General features: G+C 40.3%; 1 protein-coding gene across 2 annotated transcripts; it reads left to right on the forward strand.

Annotated features, from left to right (window-relative positions):
- The first annotated feature begins 2480 nt into the window (after nt 1-2480).
- Nucleotides 2481-17591, forward strand: MAPK1IP1L (mitogen-activated protein kinase 1 interacting protein 1 like). Of its 2 annotated transcripts, none has more exons than XM_022570518.3 (4): nt 2481-2647; nt 10859-10880; nt 11572-12279; nt 13277-17591. In XM_022570518.3, the coding sequence occupies exons 2-4, from the start codon at nt 10863-10865 to the stop codon at nt 13286-13288; spliced, it is 738 nt and encodes a 245-aa protein (XP_022426226.1). In that variant the 5' UTR covers nt 2481-2647; nt 10859-10862; the 3' UTR covers nt 13289-17591. The 2 variants fall into 2 exon arrangements, with proteins under 2 accessions (XP_022426226.1, XP_089763854.1); XM_089907728.1 differs by lacking the exon at nt 2481-2647 and adding an exon at nt 2904-4823.
- Nucleotides 17592-21885: the final 4294 nt, after the last annotated feature.

The following is a 21885-nucleotide window of genomic DNA, read 5'->3' on the forward strand; positions in this document are numbered from 1 at the left end:
TTTTTTATTTACTTTTTAATTTTGAATAGATTACTCAATCCTAAATCTTTACTTTCATTTCCTAGCACATAAAATATAGATAATAATATTTGTGTCTTGACTTCCTGAAGGTTAATTCTTCAGTTAAGAGGTGACCCTTGGAGCATACTTGAAAATAATTTCTGTACAGCTGTTAAGTACTAATGTGATGATAGGTTTTCAACGTATTCCCTTAGTGGACCCTGCAGATTCACATTCACTTCTTTTAGCCTGTAATAGGCTTTCTTGACTTGATTTGACAATAAAGATAATGGTACAATTTGAATTTATGGTTTAGACTCTGCAATTAGATGAACAGTTGCAATTTCCTCCTACCCTTAATAAGGTTTGTGTGAAATTGATGTTCGCCTAAGTTATTTTAAAAGTTGATTACATTTGCAGGAAGTAAAGATAATCACTTTTGCCATGGTTATAATCAAATCTAAGCTTTCAGACTTGAGAGTGTAAAACTCAAGGAGATTTACTTAAAGTATGCTGACTTTGCTAGAATTGGATAAATTCTGTATAAACCAAGTACGCACTCGATATATACTTGAATATACAGAGTTTAAGTGGTAACTTCACAAAGCTATTAGTACTCTTATCAGGCTTGTATCCACCCCTTACCCAAAAAGAAGTAGAGTGTTCCCATTTTTATTTCTAATCCTGAAGTTGAATGTTTCTTCTTGGATGTGAGTTCAAATAAATTGATCTGAATAAATTTTCGTTTCTTATTAATTAAAACTTCATATATAAAATCCAAAAGCTTTGTAGTTTTAAAAACATTGTACTGTATGTTACCTGGCACATTCAACTTTATATATGAGAAATTTAAAAATCTGTATTACACATTTTCCTTTCAGTTTTTTGTGTCATTTTGGGTCTTCCAGAAACGTCAAGATATGCAAGAGATTTATTGGAGGGGGATGGACACCTATGAAGAATAAATGAGAATGGGACTTCCCTGGCAGTCCAGTGGTTAAGACTCTGGGCTTACACACACATAAACACACACACACAAAGAATAAAGGGGAAGAGAGCAGGAGAAGGTGGGGAAATCATACCAAACTGCATGTCTGACATCTGTGAAAGAAACTGAAGGAAGCATTGGGTAGGGTGGGCAATGTAGTTCTAAAAATGCTAGGTGAGGATGTAGTTCCCAACAGGTTACCTGTAGGAGCCCACATGGGACAGGAATGGCCTACCTCTAGAACTCCCGCCATGCTCGGTTATTGACTGGGAACATGGGAAAAGCTGGAGGTTGTTGGTCACTCTAATGCACGTGACCAGGAGTAGAATGAGACACAACGTGGGCACAAATTTTTTTTGACCATAAACTCAGTAATGAAAATTTTGTGTGCAACATTTAAAAATCAGAATTAATGCAAAACAAAAGGCCCTATGATGAGCAAGATATCAAAAACTTAAATATAGCACTATTTTGCTGACTTACTGTTGCTTCAGGCTTCCTATGGCACTGCTTCTCGTGCCACAAGGCACTGCTGATTCACTGCCTCCCATTAGGGCAGGGTAGGTAGTTCACACTAGTGGTAATATTTTCCATAGACCACTGCCCCTAACCAAAAACATGTCTTCTCCAGGCTTAGGTATTTGAAGTTTCTCTGTTGCTCATTTTTCAGAACGAGAATTATGTGTGCTGTGGAGTAAACCCAAACAAGTCGTTTAAGAAGTTTATATAAAATGCCCACCCACCGATCCACTAACAGCAAATGAAAACAAAGAAGTAAAATGTTGTAAGAATATTGCATACTTTAAATTTTTACATTAAAATATATGTATGTTATGTGTGTATATTTTGTACACCACATAATTATGACATCTTCATTAGTAGCTAGCACGTTCCCTGACGGCTGGGGCCACGTGTCAATCCATCATCTTTTGGGCCTGACATAGAGTAGGTAGGTAAAGGTTTATTCAAAACTGAACTGTGGGAGAAGAAATACTGATCAGAAAAAAATCTGCAAAGACATCCGTTCCTTTAGTTAATATCGATTTGTCAAGCCATTTGCAAACGTCTTCCCCTTCCTGTATTGCTTTTAGCTCTCTCCAATTTTGGCCAACGGATCCGTGTCCCGGGGTTAGGCTGCATTCACACCTAGCCAGCTTCGAGGCCTGGCCCTAAAGACCGCAAGCGTAGGGAATCCAGAACCTGCCTTCAACCTTCCCTTCAGGAGACAAGTTAACAATTTCCGCCAGGCTACCCAGAACGCCACCGGCCACTGGCGTTTCCTCCAGGCTGCTCAGAACTCCGGAACATCGGGGCTCTTTCCTCCCGCCCACCGAGAGAAAACAGCCGCCCGGGAGCGAGCGCAAGGAACAGCCGCGCCGCCGGGGCCGGGCGGGCCGCAGTGCCACCCGGGCCCTGTAGGGGGCGCGGGCGGCCGGGCCCGGCCGACCAGAGGAGAGGCGGAGCGCGGGCGGGGGCAGCGCGCTCGAAGCTCTGCGCTTCCTGTTCCGGCGCCAGGAGGAGCCGCGAGCTGCTGGTGCTGCTGCCGCCCCCGTCTCCGTCGCCGCTGCCGTCGGTCGGGCTGCGCTCAGTTCTTCAGCGATCAGTTCCCTCGGACCCATCGCCGCTTCTAGACCTTGCTGCGGGTTCGGATCTTGCCGGGTGAGGCTGCCTCGGCGCTGGCGGGGTCGTGGAGGGGAGCAAAGGAGCACGCCCAAGCGGGTCGCGGGCGCAGTAACGGAGATGCCTGAGTCGCCTCTTTGGGGGCCGGGGGCTAAGGGTTTCTCCCTGTCGTCTTCCTCCCGGCTGCGGGATGTCGGCCCTCTCGCCCCCCAAGGAGAAGGCGTCGGAGGCGGGTGACGTAGCGCCCGATGGGTTTCTCCGCGCGTGACGTCAGGCCTGGCTGGGGGCGGGGCGGGGAGCGGCCTGGCCCCTCCCCCACCCCTTCCCGGGCTGGCGCGACCCGCTCGGAGGCCGGTTCGCTCCGGTTGATCCCGGACTCCTTTTGTTCGTTTGGCCCTTTAGGGCTGCCGGCCTCCCGCCCCTTGGCCCTGACCCCCTCCCCCACTCAGTAATTTCCAATGAAAGGGAGAGGGAGGCCTAAACAGATTCTTGGTGGAGTCTGTGATGCTAGTTTAAGATTTTTCGCATTGTGACGTTTTGGTCATTATTTTCTAGAGGAGTTGCTAGCAGATACCTTAGATGGATACCCATGACAGAAACGATGAGAAGTGTTGAGTTCTGTAATACTCCCTTTTTGTAGGATGTAGGAGCACTTGGTGGCTTTGGACCGTTTTCTTCTGAAAACCAAGCGTAGTGCTTTTAATAAATGAGGATTCTAATGTTGAAGCATCGAACCGTACTCACCTGACTGAAAAAAAATTTTTTTATAGCATTGCTACTAAAGAAACACTCGTACACGTGGTGGTTGTATGGGCCTCATTACAGGGGAAGGTAGCCTTCAGAAATCTTTCAGAAGTTCTTTGTTTAGGAGTGTTCTTTGGGCAGGGAGAACAGACATTTTTCTTGCTACTGGTGTCTTGAACCTCCTATTCAAAATTAGTTTGTCTCAGAAACTTGAGCTGTGTGTACTAGAATGTCCTTTTCCTATCTCCAGGAGGAACGGAGACCCGGAGACAACCCCTTAACCGAAATCCTTGGGACCAGTGTGTTTTGGAATTCAGAAATCTTTGGATTTTATCTTTAGATTTTAGAAAGACAATAGGTGCAAAGATGAGAGATCACACCAGCAGAGTCGGGGCAGCATCCCCTAATCCAACAGTAATATTTGTGCAGCGAATAGGGGAGAATTAATGGAAACTGTAAAATAGCCTCAGGTCAGGTTTTGCCACCAAGTAAGTTTTATGCCAAACCTGGGAGCATTTCTTTCATTTTTAGAGGTTTCTGAACTGAGAACTGTAGATAAAGGTTTGTGGACCTATCGTAGCAATTTGTAAAAGCTAACATTTGTTGAGTTTTCGCTGTGTGCCAGACAGTGACCAAGAGAGTTGTTTATTATGTAAGTCTCACAGCAAATCTATGAAGTGGATGCTACTCCTGTCTGCTTTCACCTCTGGGGTTTGCACAGCTCAGCTTGTTCAGAGCCAGTCAGTGAAGTGCAGTGTTACGTAGTCTGTCATGCTTTTGGCGTTCACTCTTTTTAACCATAAGCAATATGCCCATACACAGAGGAAGACAAGATAATGTGTCTGTTTTCCGGGCGCTTTTATTATAGGCACGTGATTTACCAGTCCCATTTAGTCTCTCCTGTTACTGGCCCGTTCTTTATAGTTGAAGTAACAGGTTCATTCAGGTGAGCTGACTCAGAGACATTCAAACCTTGGTCTAGAGACTCTCTGCTAAGGCTTTCATATTCCTCCATTTTCTACATTCTAACCAATTTGAACTGCTTACACCAGGGGTCCCCAACCGCGAGGCCACGGACCCGTACGGACCCGCGCGTCCGTGGCCAGTTAGGAACCAGGCCGCACGGCAGGACGTGAGCTGCGGTGAGCGAGCAAAGCTTCACCTGCCGCTCCCCATCGCTCGCATTACCGCCCCCACCCCCGCTGTCGTGGAAAATTTGTTTTCCGTGAAACCGGCCCCTGGTGCTGAAAAGGTTGGGCACTGCTGGCTTACACTTCCCACAGATCTCTTGTCCCCCTCTCAGCTTTTGCACAAACTTCTCCTTTCCCTAGGGCCTATCGTAGCTCTTCACCTCATTGTTCTCCCAGACTGCAAAGGCACTACTCCTCGGGACTCCTTGTCTGATACTCCTTTCCTTGATTCCTTTAGGAGCTTTTTGAGGTGCTCCCATAGAGCCCTGCGCTTACCCCAGGTAACCTACTGTTTAAATGGTAGTTCTCCGCCATACTGTGAACGCCTTTAAGCGTTTATTCCACGCAATACTATTCATTTCCCCAAGGCCCCACGCAGTACCTGGCACTTATGTTCCAATAAGTATCTGAGTGTAGAAATACAGCTGACATGAGGTTGTGGGAAAAAAAATTTTTTTAATTACATGTTTTTAAGTAATTTAAAATGTTCAAAAACTTGCAGATCCCCAATTTCTTGAGTTGCCCAAATGTAAATTAGAGTGTATCTGATAAACGCCAATACTAAAATTTATCCTATATGTTCATTCAAAATTTATATTTTCAGTACCAATATATTACCACTACTGTATCCTCTCTCCATACTAAACAAAACCATGCAAAAATCCTGATTTCCCTTAGTGACTCTTAATAAATGTGTTACTTGTTTATAACTGTAGATTATTAAATATTTTACTTATCTGTGAAGTAGTCGGGAATTATAACTGTTTTGCTGATGGGAAGATTGTCTCTGGTTAAAAAGTTTGCCTTTGTCAAAAGATTCAGATAAAAGGATTGGTGTCCATGTTTCATAACTGTGTAGTCCCATACTGTTTATGACTCCACTACAATTTGATGGCCTATTGAAATATTCCTTTTCCAATAGTCACTAGTAATTTTTGGAGTTCAACTTTTTTTAAACCTCCCCATGATGGAACTACCATTTTTACTCTAAAGGCCATATGCTTACAGAAATGTTTTACTTTTCTAGTGCATGTTGAAAGAAATTTTGTACTCTTGTTTTAAAATTGCTCCTCAGAAAATACAATGATTGGGCTTCCCTGGTGGCGCAGTGGTTTAGAATCCACCTGCCAATGCAGGGGACATGGGTTCAAGCCCTGGTCCGGGAAGATCCCACATGCCGCGGAGCAACTAAACCCGTGCGCCACAACAACTGAGCCTGCACTCTAGAGCTCGCGAGCCACAACTACTGAGCCCTCGTGCCACAACTACTAAAGCCCACGCACCTGGAGCCCATGGTCCGTAGCAAGAGAAGCCACCGCAGTGAGAAACCCGTGCACCGCAATGAAGAGTAGCCACTGCTTGTCACAACTAGAGAAAGCCCACACGCAGCAACAAAGACCCAACACAGCCAAAAATTTAAAAAAATAAAAATACAGTGATTATTCTTCACACGTGTACTGCCATAAAGTATTAACAGGAAGTTTTGGAAGTGATAGCTTTAGATTATTCTGAAAAGAAAATTAAAATCTTCCTTGATTTTACACTTTTTTTTCCTAGTTCAGGGTTGCATTGGCCTCATCTTAATTAGCATAATCCATATGTTTGAGAATCGTTTTTTAGAAAATCTAGGGTTTGGAGAATCCCCTGGCTGTCCATTGGTTAGGACTTGGCACTTTCATTGCTGGGGTCCCAGGTTCAATCCCTGGTGGGGAAGCTAAGATTCCACAAGCCACGCGGCACGGCCAAAAAAAAGAAATAAAAAAAGAAAACCTAGGGGTTTTTGTGGTGTTTTTTTTTTACATTCTGCAACTCTTCTCATATTGGAATAGTGATGTCCAACTCTATTTTTTATTTTTTTTATTTTTTATTTTTTTGCGGTACGCGGGCCTCTCACTGTTGTGGCCTCTCCCGCTGCGGAGCACAGGCTCCGGACGCGCAGGCCCAGCGGCCACAGCTCACGGGCCCAGCCGCTCCGCGGCATGTGTGATCCTCCCGGACCGGGGCACGAACCCGTGTCCCCTGCATCGGCAGGCGGACTCCCAACCACTGCGCCAACAGGGAAGCCCCCAACTCTATTTTTTAACCTTTTTATGATGAAAGTATTCTCCAAGTAATAAATTGGAATGTTTCCAATTAATATGAACACTGTTTATTCTAGGCATGGAGAGCAGGTCACTTTACTGTGCAGTTCTGTAGAAGAGGAAGTGACTTATTTCTAATCCCTTTGTTCAGGGCTTTATTATTTCCTCTATCTTCCAGGATTTGATTTTGAATTTAAACTTTTGAAAGCCAGAGTTGTGAATCAGTTTGATATTATTAACTAATGGAATATATTTTAATGTAGTGCTATGATTAATTAACGATAGTTTTTCAAAAACTAAGAGGGAGATGAGTAATTCTGAAAACCCAAACTGTAAGACCACGTGAAATTCATTGAGTTGCTTAGTTGGTTAGGTTTTCTGCTCCAGAATTAGTGTGAACTTTGATACAGAACTATTTTCTGTTTCGAAAAGGCTCACCCTGTTTGAAAAGAATGTTAGTCTTAGGTAGACTTTAAACTTGTGCATGGATAAACTTTAGTCCTAAGAATTTACTATTGTGTGATGTGACATTTTAGTATAAAACAAACCTTAACATGGGAATGACTAGGTAATTGTATTTGCTATACATTCATGATGTGTTTTTTAATATTATGAATTAAGAGCAGGGTTATAGCAGTTGCAGCAGTAGGTTTCCTGTTCATTTTATCATTCCTCATGATAACCAAATCATAAATAATAAAATTGTAAATGCAAGGATGGCTCAATATTAAGCAATATACATGTAACTATATTGTGATTGATGGGACAAAGGAGAAGAACTGCAAGATCAACTCATTAGATGCCAAAAAAAATCATCTGAAGAAATTCAGTGTTGGATTTTTTAACTAGCAAAATAGGAATAAATAAGTCTAGCAAAATCGGCATAGATAGAAACTTCCTTACTGTAATTTTTTTTAAACCTCAAAACTAAAAATGAGTCATATATAAACATTAGAAGCATTGCCAGGAGAGTTGAGAAGAAGACTACTGTGCTCACACTATCTTATTTAATATTTCATTGTTGTTTAAGTCCTAGCTTAGGCCAAAGAGAAAAGAGGTGTAAATACTGCAAAGAGAAGGTAAAATTATTTTTTGCTAATGGCATAATCCTTTATCTGCAGATTCCAGAGAGTCAACTGAGAGACTTTCAGGATAAAATAATTCAATAATGTCACTGCTTACAAAAGTAACACACTAAAATTTGAAAGGCTTTCCCATATATGAACAACCAATTAGAAAATATAATGGAAGAACCAATTTACAACCACAAGAAAACGTTTACCATTTAGAAATCTAACTCAAAAAATGTGTAGGAGTCTTGATTTTTAAAAACTACTGAGTGGGGACTTCCCTGGTGGCGCAGTGGTTGGGAATCCGCCTGCCAATGCAGGGGACATGGGTTCGAGCCCCGGTCCGGGAAAATCCCACATGCCGCGGAGCAACAAAGCCCGTGTGCCACAACTACTGAGCCTGCGCTCTAGAACCCACGAGCCACAACTGCTGAGCCCATGTGCCACAACTACTGAAGCCCGCGTGCCTAGAGCCTGTGCTCCGCAACGAGAAGCCACCGCAATAAGAAGCCCATGCACCGCAACGAAGAGTAGCCCCCGCTACCAGCAACTAGAGAAAGCCCGCACGCAGCAATGAAGACCCAACGCAGACAAAAATAAAATAAATAAATTTATTTAAAAAAAAATAACTACTGAGTGATAATAAATGACAGTGATGGGAACTATAAAGACATACCTTGTTCTTGAATGAGAATATTTTATACTTTAAATGTATGAAATGTCCCCTAAATTAATCTGTAAATTTAATGTGTTTTTTGTTGTGTTGTTGGGTTTTGTTTGTTTTGTTTTTTTACAAAATGATCTAGAAAAAAATAAGCATGAAAATATTCAGGAAAATCTGAAATAAACAGTAATAGTAGGTCATAAAATTTGTTTAAAATTTAAAGCTGCCCTGATAAGATGAGATGTTATAGTGTGGATCAGTAGGAAAGAATAGAGTTCACAATACCTTTGGGAAATGATGGAGGCTCTGGGACTTGGTGGTTAAGAGCCTTGGCTCTGGGGGCTTCCCTGGTGGTGCAGTGGTTAAGAATCCGCCTGCCAATGCAGGGGACAGGGGTTTGAGCCCTGGTCCAGGAAGATCCCACATGCCACAGAGCAATTAAGCCCAAGCGCCACAACTACTGAAGCCCACGCACATAGAGCCCGTGCTCCACAACAAGAGAAGCCACTACAATGAGAAGCCAGTGCACCGCAACGAACAGTAGCCCCCGCTTGCCGCAACTAGAGAAAAGCCCGCGCACAGCAACGAAGACCCAATGCAGCCAAAAATACATAAATAAATAAATAAATTTATTTATTTAAAAAAAAAAAAGAATCTGCCTGCCAATGCAGGGGACACAGGTTCGAGCCCTGGTCCGGGAAGATCCCACATGCTGCGGAGCAACCAAGCCCATGCACCACAACTACTGAGCCTGCGTGCCTAGAGCCTGTGCTCCACAACGAGAGAAGCCCACACACCGCCAAGAAGAGTAGCCCCTGCTCACCACAGCTAGAGAAAGCCCATGCACAGCAATGAAGACCCAACACAGCCAAAAATAAATAAATAAAATAAATAAATTTATTTAAAATATATATTTAAAAAACAAAAAAAAGAGCCTTGGCTCTGCAGTCAGACGATATCTGGATTTGAATCTCTTCTCTGCTTGTCACTGGCTCTGACCTTAAACAGGGTAACTTGCTAAGCTTCCTTTTCTCCAGCTGTACACTGGGAGTGGTAATAGAATCTGCATCTATTAAACGAGACTATACACCTAAAGCACTTAGCATGGTGCCTGTTCCATGATATATTTACATATATGTGTGTATGTATGTATATACAGTGTTTGTTGTCAATAGCAACTGTATAATGTGTTAAAGGTAGCTTGTCAAATGGGTTCAAGCCCTGGTCCGGGAAGATCCCACATGCTGTGGAGCAACTAAGCCTGTGCGCCACAACTACTGAGCCTGCGCTCTGGAGCCTGCGCTCCGCAACAAGAGAAGCTCCCCCTCACCGCAACTAGAGAAAAGCCCATGCACAGCAACGAAGACCCAACGCAGCCAAAAATAAAAAAATACTAAATAAATTAAAAAAAAAAAGTAGCTTGTCAAGTCTGTTGAAATAAGATAGAATATTCAGTAATTGTTGTTTGAAAGAACAGAAAGATTTTAAACAAGTTAAACCATAGAAGTACTATTAGAAAGCATAGGTGAATTTTTTTTGTCTCATATGACAGACATCTAATTTCCTTAATGTCTTAAAAGCATTAAAAAAAAAGATGTACTACTAAGTAGTAAAATGATCAAAGTCAAAATAGAGTTCATACTGTGTTATTCTATTTATGTGAAGTCAAGGAACAAGCGAAAACTAAGAAAGTGATTGCTGAGTGGTAAAGGGGAATTGATTGGAATGTGGCATGAGTAAACCTATGGAGTGAAGGAAATGTTCTGTGTTGGATGGTTACAGGGGCATATGCAACTGTCAGAGCTTGTTTACCTGAACACTGATCCGTGCATTTTATTCAAAGTTAATTATACTTCAATTATAAAAATTGATAAAAGTGGTCCAAGGGCATGAGCATATTCACAGAAAAAGAAGTCTAAATGTGGTATTAAATTTAAATGATGCTCTACTTTCCACTTAAAGAAATGTAAGTTAAAACAAGATGCCAATTTTTAACCTATTATAATGGAAAATGATTTATAAATTTAATAACATCCAGTGGTGAAGAGGAGTTTTAAAAAGGTAGAGTGTAAATTGGCATGGGCTTTTTGAGATGGATCTTAGATTGACTTTACCTGTTGACTATGTATTTCACTTCTGTACTTTTTCCTGGTGATAGACTCGAAAAGATAGGTGTTTAAAGATGTTCACTGTGTCATTGTTTAAAACAATTCAAACTGTGAACAACCTAAACTGCCACCAACTTGAGACTGTAAACTAAATTATGGATCACTTTTATATGATGTGCAGCCAGTAAAAAGGGATGAAGTTTACAGAGGTGTATGAACTATTATGGAAATTTTTCCTATATAAAGAAAATCATTATATAAATGATTAAGATTCCATTTAAGTAAAAATAGTGTATGCATAGTTCCTTAAAGAATATATAAGAAATTAAACACTGGTTTTGAAATATTCCTTCTTTCTTTTTTTTTTTTTTGTTTGTTTGGTCTTGTTTTTAGGAAAATGTCTGATGAATTTTCGGTAAGTTGATGCATTTACTCTTCATAAGTTTTTTGGCTCTTAGAAAAAAGACATGGTCCTAACTGTGGGCCCTAAGTCTTCCAATGTAAAAGAGATGCATTTTGTGATTCCTGGTTTTTGTTTTTGTTTTTTTAGCATGTGATTTTGATAGATGATTTGCCCTAATTTACTTAGCTATGTTTGAAAATGCATTCTGTCGTATTTATTTCTTTATGAATCCTTAAGTAAAAATTTTTTTAAAGGGTTACTTCTGTTCTCTTTTAACCTGATAGTGTTAATAATAGCCAACATTTATTGAAAATTACATACCAGGCACTGTGTTAAGTGCATTAAATGAGTTATCTCATTTAGGCCTCAGGTTAACCCTAAACTGTTGTTTTGAAAATGAGGAAACTGAAGCTCAGAGAGGGTATATAACTTGTTTGAGGTAAAGCCAGGATCGAGATCACACTATGTTAATCAGTTGTATTTAGAAAACTTGAGCTTCTCTGAGGAATTTGCATTGTAAAGCTGCTATTTGAGGTAACTCCTAAATTTTGTATTAAATGAGTTGTTTTTTAAAAAACTGAACAGCTTGGCTTTTGAAGAATCCCTGACCCTATAGCTTACTATCCTTTATGGGTTTGTAATTATGTTTGGCATTGCTTGTCCCTGAATAAGGTCAATAAGACACGCCTGTTTTGTATTCCAGTTGGCAGATGCGCTACCTGAACACTCCCCTGCCAAAACCTCTGCTGTGAGCAATACAAAACCCGGCCAACCTCCTCAAGGCTGGCCAGGTTCCAACCCTTGGAATAACCCAAGTGCTCCACCTTCTGTGCCATCTGGACTCCCACCAAGTGCAACACCCTCCACTGTGCCTTTTGGACCAGCACCAACAGGAATGTATCCCTCTGTGCCTCCCACCGGACCACCTCCAGGACCCCCTGCACCCTTTCCTCCTTCTGGACCATCATGCCCCCCACCTGGTGGTCCTTATCCAGCCCCAACTGTGCCAGGCCCTGGCCCCACAGGGCCATATCCGACACCAAATATGCCCTTTCCAGAGCTTCCAAGACCCTATGGTGCACCCACAGATCCAGCTGCAGCTGGTCCTTTAGGTCCATGGGGATCCATGTCTTCTGGACCTTGGGCACCAGGAATGGGAGGGCAGTATCCTACCCCTAATATGCCATATCCATCTCCAGGGCCGTATCCCGCCCCTCCTCCTCCCCAAGCACCAGGGGCTGCACCACCTGTTCCATGGGGCACTGTTCCACCAGGAGCCTGGGGACCACCAGCGCCATATCCTGCCCCTGCAGGATCATATCCCACACCAGGACTCTATCCCAGTCCCAACAACCCTTTTCAAGTGCCTTCAGGACCTTCCGGTGCTCCACCGATGCCCGGTGGCCCCCATGTGAGTGTTTAATTTGTTATTTAACATGCAGTGATAGTCCCATAAGCACAACTGAAAGATTGTCTCCAGTTTCGGATGGAAGATTAGAAAGCTTTTAAACCTTTTTTAAAAAGGTGTGTGTATATTAAAAAAGAGTAACTTTCAAACTTCAGGTAAACTTAGGTAAAGCATTTAAAAGGATGAAAACAATATTCCTGGTACTAAAAATAGAAAAATTCCCCAACTATCCCCAAAGACTTTGTAATGTAGTAAGCAGTGTCCTCAACAGCATCCTTGAGGTAAACTCAAAGATGTGTTTCATTGGATTTTTTTTTTTTTTTTAACATTTCTCAGTACTGTTTTATAGCATCACACCAAAGCACAAGTTCACTAAAAGTAATCTCTGCCAGTCTGGCTAGATATAGACGTAGATTTTTAGAGAATCCAGGGCAGTGAATGTGTAACGTTGCCCATCTTTCATGCAACTGTCCATAGTGTTTCTCAGCCAAGGTTTTGTTAGATCCTTAACAGTACTGATCTCAAGATTATACCAATCTCTGCATTGCCAATTATATGTAATGGTGTGTGCTTTACTGTCAGCCAAGCTGGAGTAGGGTTGACATCTTAGTTGAGGACCCTTTCTTGGGCGTATGACCAAATAGAAAAGCACCCTGTTCCCTATGAACTGAGCCAAGTCAGATGCTCCATAGGGGCGAAAAAATCTATTTACTCTTAACAAAGTACTAATCAGATCTCCAACCAGATTAATCAAACATCCACCTCAATTGTAAAGGAGAAATACCTTAATAAAGTGCCCCTAAAACTTCTTTTCATTAGTGTAACTTTGCTCTCTATATATTGTCTTAAAAAATTATTTTTGTAAATTGTATGCCAGAATAAGTGAGATGATTAGCTGTCTGGCTTTATTAAGCAATAAGTTTATTTTAAGCCACAGCAAGGAGTTAATCAACTCCATTTACAAAATCTAGAAGTTTACTTTTTCTTTTTTCTATTGCAGTCTTACCATTAAGTTAACAATGGATGAAGAGATGACGCTTTGCTTTTTGAAGTACATATATATATATGCACTTGAATGCATATATAAAAATTGCTGTTTCACTATTCTTAGAGGGCATTCATGAAAGAACAACTCTTGCACCTCTCAGAAGATATCTGCCTCTTGTGCTTGGATGTATAGTACATCTGATGGAAACAATCAGATAAAAATGTAAAAGTAAATCATTCAAATGTGATTTTTATTCGGTTTTTATGGAAAGTTAAAGTAATTAAGTATATTGAATAGCTCTTTGATACAATTTGTTTAAAACAAATTTTCGATTTGTTTAAATTATGAAACTAAATACTTATCACTTTTTCCCCTAAATAAACACACTTTGAAAACAATCACATTGTCATAATTTAAACAAATGATGCCTCTCAACATCTTGAGCTGCTCTATTTATAGGATAAATAAACCTGGTCCTTCTGAGGTTATCTTTTGGATATACATTTTAAAACTTGGTAATTATTGTCAGATGTTGAGTTCATTTTTATCCTTGAGCTTTTAGTAAAAACTTCATTTTGAGTTCCACCTGATTTATTTTTAGCCATATGGGTCATACAGCTCTAAAATCTGCCCTTTATGGAAACTGTTTTCTTTTTAATGCAGGCTAACATGTATATGTAAATTATATTCTTAGAGAATTGGTGATCTCTTTGTACTTGTAGAATAGATTATGATGTGTCCATATTACTTTGGAAAGAGCTCAAGGACGGAAATATTTCTCTCCTTTGTCTTGAACCTCAAACTAGAAGAGACCCTAGGAACTGCTTCATAGTAACAAGTAATTTGCATTCCCACAAAACTCTTCTACAGGACTCTTCCTGGAGCCCCCTCTCCCTCGGTTCTTTAGAAGGAGCACTTCCCTTCATTCCATCCTGATGCAGAAAACTGGCACACTCTAGGGGTCTATCACAAACACAGAAGTTATGTTTAGAGAACCTTAGTCATACAGACATGACTGTTCTCTTTGTACAAGTGTGATCGAAACACATTACGTCTTTCAGAGTCTGGTTAAGCTATGTCATCGTCTCTTGCATAGTTTTCCTGGATCTGTTTGTAACGTGCTTATGGCTAACAGTTCAGTTCTGTATTTGTTGACAGGTAAGACAGGTAAATAGGTAGAAGAATGAGTGCCATCCTCAAAAATTATTCTCTAGCTGTAACACTGAGAGTAATCATAAAGTGTAGATCTCTGCAATTGTGTTTAAAGCAGTGTGACTGTGTTACTTAAAAATAAGTGGTGTTTGTAACCTCCAGAATAGCTTTTTGGCACCTTATCTTTAAATCCGATTTTTAGATTTGGGATAGAACTGACCATGTTATTTGTCAAATTTTGAATGTATTCATTAGGTTCCTAAAATGTATCGTGACTTTCTTGACCAGTATATGAGAGATTTATGCTGGAGCTCTTACCTTTGCTTAGAAATAAAATATTTAGTAGTTTATTTCTCTTACAGTTAAAATGTCAAGAATGCCAAATGCTGCCAATTTAATGGTTTGATAGCTACCTCCTTTTAAGAAAGCAAGATTGTCACCTTTGAGAGGAACATTCAGTCTTTAGGCCTCCCTTAAGTAGATGATAAATTCAGGCTTTCAGAATTGAAACTAATTTGTTTAGATATTTTCAGACTGGGGAATGTTAGACAGCCCTTTCATAGTGGCACAGTCTTTCTTTCACTTCTTTGCAGGGACAAGTGGCAGCTATCTGCAACACTCTTGGAATCTGTTGTAGCCTTCAGTTTATAAGGCAGTAGCCTTAGAAGGTGTCATAGCTTAACTTATCAATCAATATCATAATGTCAGCTAACTCTGGAGGGATGAAAGGCAAAGTGAGATGGCAGCAAAGATATCTCTCCTTTTGGTTATTTTGGTTGTCCTACCTTGGAATAAGTTGACAACTCTGGCTTTAGATAAAATATTTAACACTAGAGAGGATAACGTTTGACTACAAGAAGAATAGGTAGCAAGTTTGGGAATCTCTTATTGTGGAGACCATTTACTATCAGAGAAAATCTTATGCTAAAGGATTTAAAGGGCCATGAATACAAGATCTGGAATTATTACCCCTTATAAGTATATCAACTGCTGGTGACCCATACTGCCCAGTGTGTCCTAGATGATACTGCCGTTTTAAACTTGGCTTTTTGAGGATTTTCCAACTGATTTTTGGGAAATTTTTTTTAAATATAAGAATTGAAATCAAAGGGAATAGAATTTACTTTTACATTCTTTTTAATTTTCAAGCATCATTTCTCAACTTGAGGGAGGGGCATCTCAATTCTTGTGGGTACTTGGGGGCAAAAGGTATTTTTAGGTTCAGGGTGGAGTTAAGAAAAGCAGAAGTTGTTTCAAGGGAGGAATGGAGGAAAGCATCTAAGAAGGTTTTTGTCTTTACAAGGGAATAATGTTGCTTTTAAAACAAGTTATGCTAGGCTGAGATTGGTTTGTGGAAGAGACTGCTTGTTAGAAAGTATGTTTGGTCTTAAAGGAATATGAAGTACGGAATATGCTGCCATTTGGACTTTCAGAGCAGGAATTTTAAGATACATTTGATGGAGATAGTTGAGATGTGTTGAGAAATAGTGTCTCTGAAGTTAGAATCTTAGATTTTGAAATTTTGAGCCTAAAAATGACAATGAAAAATTAAAGTATAGACCTTAGGTCCTCATTCACATACTCAGTCCTCAAGAATGAAGGCTCCTTAAAGGAGTGCTTACAATGCCTTGGGTTGTCTGAACTGGACCCGGCCTGACACTTTTTCATGCTTTTGAAGATGGCTGTTTACAGCTGTGACTCCATAGCCCTGTTTTCTGTAAAGTAATATATTGATTATTTGGGAATAGACAATACATTTTTTTAATTACCCAAGGGCCTCCTTCATTCTTTGTCAGTTTTACTGTTTATTGTTTTCAGTAGAGAATAATAAAAGGGCAGAGAAGAAAGGGGGTGAATTTTGGGCCTTGGTCTGTCATACCACTACAATGGGATATTAGAATATTTTCTAGGAAAGAAGTCAGTTTTCCCCCTGCTTTTTTTACCTCACAGTTATTAGTGCTACCTGTTGTAGTCAGATGTACAGCTTTTGAAACTATTTGTGTGTATCAACAGAGCTCTACTCAGAGTTTCAGTTAAATACTGTGCCTAGTTTGCATGTCAATCAGTTGCCTACACTTCCAAAAGGTTCGTGCCACTGTCTTCCTTCCTCACCCTGAATAATCTAGTGCTAGATTTATAAAATGCCTGGTTTATAAGCCTTGGAAATTCAGCCTAAGCACAGCCCTTCAAGTGTTCAAGTTTTTGAAAAGCGCAAGGCTTGCTTCAGATGAATCACACTGATCCACTGTGCTGTGCATAGAAAGCGGTGGGTGGCTTTCAGGGAAGACTATAATTTTACCTTAATAAAGCAATATTTAGTATTGAAGACAGACACTGTTTTATTTTCAGAATTCTGCCAAGTAAAACAAAAATTGCCGATAAAATAATCAGTATTAAAGAAATGGCCATGCAAGCTTCTGGCAATAGACAGCATCTGAAAACTGCATTCATTCAGCAGACACTCAGATGTCAATGATCCAGGTGCTTTGCCAGATGCCAGAGATACAGAGACGAAGAGAATGCCTGTCTTTCAGAGGCTTACAGCCTAGGGGGAGGCATTACAGAATTGATGAGTACATCCAGTATTAGTTTACCTGGACAAACATATTTCAGTATTGCCGCTGGTGGAATTTATAGACTAGCCGTTGAGCATTTAAAGAACAAAGTAGGGCATACCTTTTTTTAAAGTAAGAAAATGCTTTCAAGACTGTAGTGTTTGTCAGTGCAACTATCAAGAGTGCAAAGTAATGGGATGTTTTTCCTGTAATTTTCCCCTGGATAAAGGCACTTTCACTGCCTGTCACTGATCAGTAGATCCTGATTTATTGCCATTAAGCAAACTTGACTTCTTATGCGTGTTCTATAAAGCATTTTTTTCCTTGATATTTTTGTATTTTTTCTTGATATTGTGATTTTTTTCATTGACTTAATAATGACAAATTTAATGTATGTAATTGTCTATGCATTTTAAGTTAAACTGCCTAAAATGTGGTTTGACACATACACATTTGTTTGTATTATGAACTGTAAGCAATCTGTTTGAGATGTTAGGTTTCACCTGCTGCTGTATTTGTAAACAAAGACAAATGTTGCTTTAAGACGTAATCATAATTAGGAATAGTCTATGGATGTGATACTTGATATTTTTTAAGATAAACTTGTTTGCTTTTGTGTATTACACCTGAAAAGTTTTTTTTTTTTAATGTATTTTCATGGTTTCACAGTTTTTCCATTTATTTTAATCTTTAGGCCCAATTCTGGGCTTCCCAGAGCAAGTCCAAAGCTTGATTAACTGCAAATTTGTTGTCATAAAGAGAGAAAGAAAAACAGCCCGAGACATCCCTCTGTATGTGATCTGCCATTCACTAAGGCATTTAAATAGGCTGCCTGGGAACAACCCCTCCTCCACAAACCATCTTTCAGCAACACATTGTCCACTGTGAGGATTTCCTCTTCTCCCTTCAAGGCTAGCCTTGCTTTGTAACCAAGTTATCTACACATGAAGTCAGGGAACTTTCCCTATCTGCCCCTGCTGCCACCACCCCGCTTTCTTTTATGAAAGATACTGCTATGCCTGTAGTAAGGGTCACATTATTAAACTTGGTGTATAGTTGCTGTTTTCTTTCCACAGGGGGTTTGCTAGCCTTTCTTGAAACCCATTGTGAGTGGGGCTATAAACAAGTGAATAATTTGTGGTATATTCTGTTTTTGGAAAGGATTTCTGCTTTTTGCCTTTGGACAAAAAAAACATAAATTTTTAAAGTTGCATTTGATGTCTTAACATATCTCCTAAAAGTACCCACCTAAAGTTAGAGCTGTGAAATAGGTAGTGAAATATAAGATCACTCTGGAGCAGGGCTGGGGGTTTCCCATCGTGAAAAGACATCCCTTTGACCAACACATTCTTGCCTGGGTACCTGACACAAGCAAGGTCTTTTTTTACCACCATTTTAAAACTTAGCACTAGTCCTTTTGCAACAGTCCTTTTGCAAAGTAGAATCCTAACTATAAGCTCATTTATTTTAGATAAGACAAGGCAATAGAATTCTAATACCAGAAGAGAATTTGGGCCTTCTCATAGAGTTTGTTCCTATCGCATTTGAACAGTATTCTCAATGAGGGCAGGTTTTTATGTCGATGCATTAAACAATTTCTTTTCATACTATATCTTGCAGTTCTCTGGGATTCCCAGAACGAGGAGGAGACAAAGCAGGTTCAGCTTAGTTCCTCTCTGCTTTCTCTAGAGCAGTTCCACTGTATGGCAGTTTGGGCTGCCATAACAAAATATCATAGGCTGGGTGGCTTAAACAGTATAAATTCTTATGGTTCTGGAAGCTAGGAAGTCCACGATCAAGGTGCTAGCTAGTTCAGTTCTCAGTTTCGATGAGAGCTCTTCCTGGCTTGCAGACGGCTCCTCACTGATTCCTCCCATGTGGAGAGAGAAGCAAGCTCTCAGTTGTCCCTTTTTATACAGACACTAATCCCATCATAAAGGCCCCATCTCCAAATACCATCATGTTGCAGGTTAGGACTTAAACATGGATTAGGGTGGCAGGGACACAATTTGGTTCATAGCACTTACAGATAAGGTGTTTGAGGGGACACAAAGTTTTGCTGCTTTTAAATTCTTAAAAACTATTGTAGATGACCACATCTCCTAGTTGAGGTTAGCTAAAATCAATCGAATCTCCATCCATCTAGAATTCTAAGCCATGCTTAAAGTGTTAGTGTCACACAAGAAAAGAGGATTATTTAACATAAGTTTTTGCTCTGCCTTGTTTTATATTAGGCCTTATTTTTTAAGATGGTCATTTGGATGAGCATTCCTTAAAGATAGGTAGGTAGATTTAAAAGACAGCCTTTTTTTTTTAGGGATAAGGAAATCTTTAAAAGAGGTTAAGTAGGGCTTCCCTGGTGGCGCAGTGGTTGAGAGTCCGCCTGCCGACGCAGGGGACACGGGTTCATAACCCGGTCCGGGAAGATCCCACATGCCGTGGAGTGGCTGGGCCCATGAGCCATGGCCACTGAGCCTGCGCGTCCGGAGCCTGCGCGTCCGGAGCCTGTGCTCCGCAGCGGGAGAGGCCACAACAGTGAGAGGCCCACGTACCGCAAAAAAAAAAAAAAAAAAAAGAGGTTAAGTAAATCCCAAGGTCTCCTTACATGACAATGGCCTCAAAACAAGGTTTGTCCACTAGATTATATTTTGCTCAGATATCCAGTACCCTTTATATGCAGTTCCTTGATTACCAATCTAGACCCTTGCCTTTTCTCTTCCACAAGACATCCTGACTTGTTCTTGTCCCCTTAACCACTGAGTAGATTCCAAAGCTATGGGAAAACTAGGAAAACACTCGACTGGTTAACTTTTTAGATAAAGAGGCCAAGTTAAACTGAGCTTCATGTATTGTCCTACTTCTTACCCAGCTTCATTTCCTGGGAGCTAGTAACTATAGCTCTTCTGTACACTTTACATACTTTAGCTCATGGAACTCTTAACACCCTGCATTTGAGATATACACAATCTAGGAGAAGACAAGTCTAGTTGACTGTTGAAATGCACTGTCCCAATTAAGACACAACAAACCTCTAAGACAAGGACAGTTCTTAATCCTCATTTTATAGATGATGAAACTACAGCTAAGAGGTAGAGATCACATAGCTGGTATGTTAAGGAACTGAGAATCCTAGGTGTGACCGATAACAAAGCTTTGTTCTGTTCCACTTTGCTGCAGAATGCTGCTTTCCTAAGAACAGGTTCTCCATCTTACACGTGCCTGCCATGGTTGCCTTAGTGCTGTAGTTCTGCTTCCAAAATTGTATACCTGGAAAGTCACATCCATCTAACATGTATTGAATGTTATATAGCAGACCTTTCACACAGTTTATGTCACTGAATAAGTTTCATTAGATATTCACTTTAAAAATCTAGTGTTTGTTTGAAATGTATATCCTTAGTGTCTGGTGAATAAGCACAGTTCTTAAACTGCTAACTTGGAGAGTTGTATTTTCACAAACAAAGACAAATAATATTCAGAGGTGTAGCATTAAGAGTAGGTTAAAATATGGATGTGAGAATTGTTACAAAAGGTACTGGATGATCAAATCACTGGTTTCAGCCCTACCGATTATTGAAGACACTGCTTATCCAGCTGCCCCAAAGTGGGAAAGGCTTGGACAAGGCTGTCAGAGCGGCTGAGACAAAAGAGGTTTCTGTTAGTAGTAGATGAGCAGCCAAGATGTACAGGAACTATACAGGGGGTGGGAGAGTCCAAGGGAGGTTCTACCGAGTATGGCTTGACAGTTCTTTTTTTAAACTTGCCGATGCAGGACATGCTAAGTTAAAACATCTAAACTGTTGCTTAGTTACTGCAACACAGAAAAATCCCAAGTACTAAACTTAATGAATACCTGGATCCCTTCTTGACTGCGCAAAGAAATCTTTACTAAAAAAGCCCAAACTACATGACTTAACGATCAGGACTCAGTACTTGGGCTCTTTATAGAAGGGGGATGAAGAAGATTAATGTAAACTAGGAGAAGCCTGTTGACAAACTTCACAAGACTTCTTATCTGAAAGGTGGTAACAAGTCTCCACCTCTGGCAAGTCCGTAATAGAAATCTGATCAAATTCTAGAATGCAGTTTTTCATGGTTCAGTGAGCAGCACAATTGCTAGGGATTCAAGGGCAGAGTTTTTAGTTTTGAGCTCAGCCTGGCAGTGTGATTTGGTACAATTGACTAGCTTCCTGTGCTGATTTACCTTATCTATAAAACAGATAATAATGCTCAAAATACTCAAAGCACCAGGAGGAAAAAATGGAACATTCTTTCTTGGAGGGATTCTATTTAGTGTATTAGCATTAACTAAAAGATTACATATCTAATATATAGTATCACTGTTAATGCTTTTTAAAAAAATCAGATTGTCAAGCTTGAAGGCTGAAATTTACACAATGTGATGATATAGTTATTAAACACAAAGATTGCCTTATAAGTGGCCATACATGCCAGTTTGCCTGGGACAACTCTGGTTTATATTGTCCAGGCGTAATTATTAACAGTACCCTCCTTGCATTCTCAAAAGTGTCCCGGATTTAAGGATAAATTATATGGTTATCTTAACTATAACAAAATAGAATGCAAGTGAAGATTTTCCATGTTTGTTTCCTGAGATAAAAAACATCCTAAACATGTTTTAGCATAGAATTAACCTTTCCTTCACATATATTATCTAGGGTGCAACTTATACTGCATCTTATAAAGGTGAAGAAAAATATCCCTGTCACTTAATTGCAGCCACAATTGTCTTCAGAAAATCCCCAAAGAAGAGAGCACATTCTAGTCCTAGAACAGGAAGCCATGCCTTTTTTAAACAGAGAAGCTAGATAGAGAAGGGGAGATGGGAATAAGGCTTCCTACTTTTCTGGGCATCTGTCCAAAGGTTCTTGCCTCATAGCCTCAAATGTGTTT

This window comes from Delphinapterus leucas, chromosome 2 (assembly GCF_059928025.1).
Source record: "Delphinapterus leucas isolate spDelLeu-1000000601 "Yukka" chromosome 2, BTC_Dleu_Yukka2, whole genome shotgun sequence".
Lineage (NCBI taxonomy): Eukaryota > Metazoa > Chordata > Mammalia > Artiodactyla > Monodontidae > Delphinapterus > Delphinapterus leucas.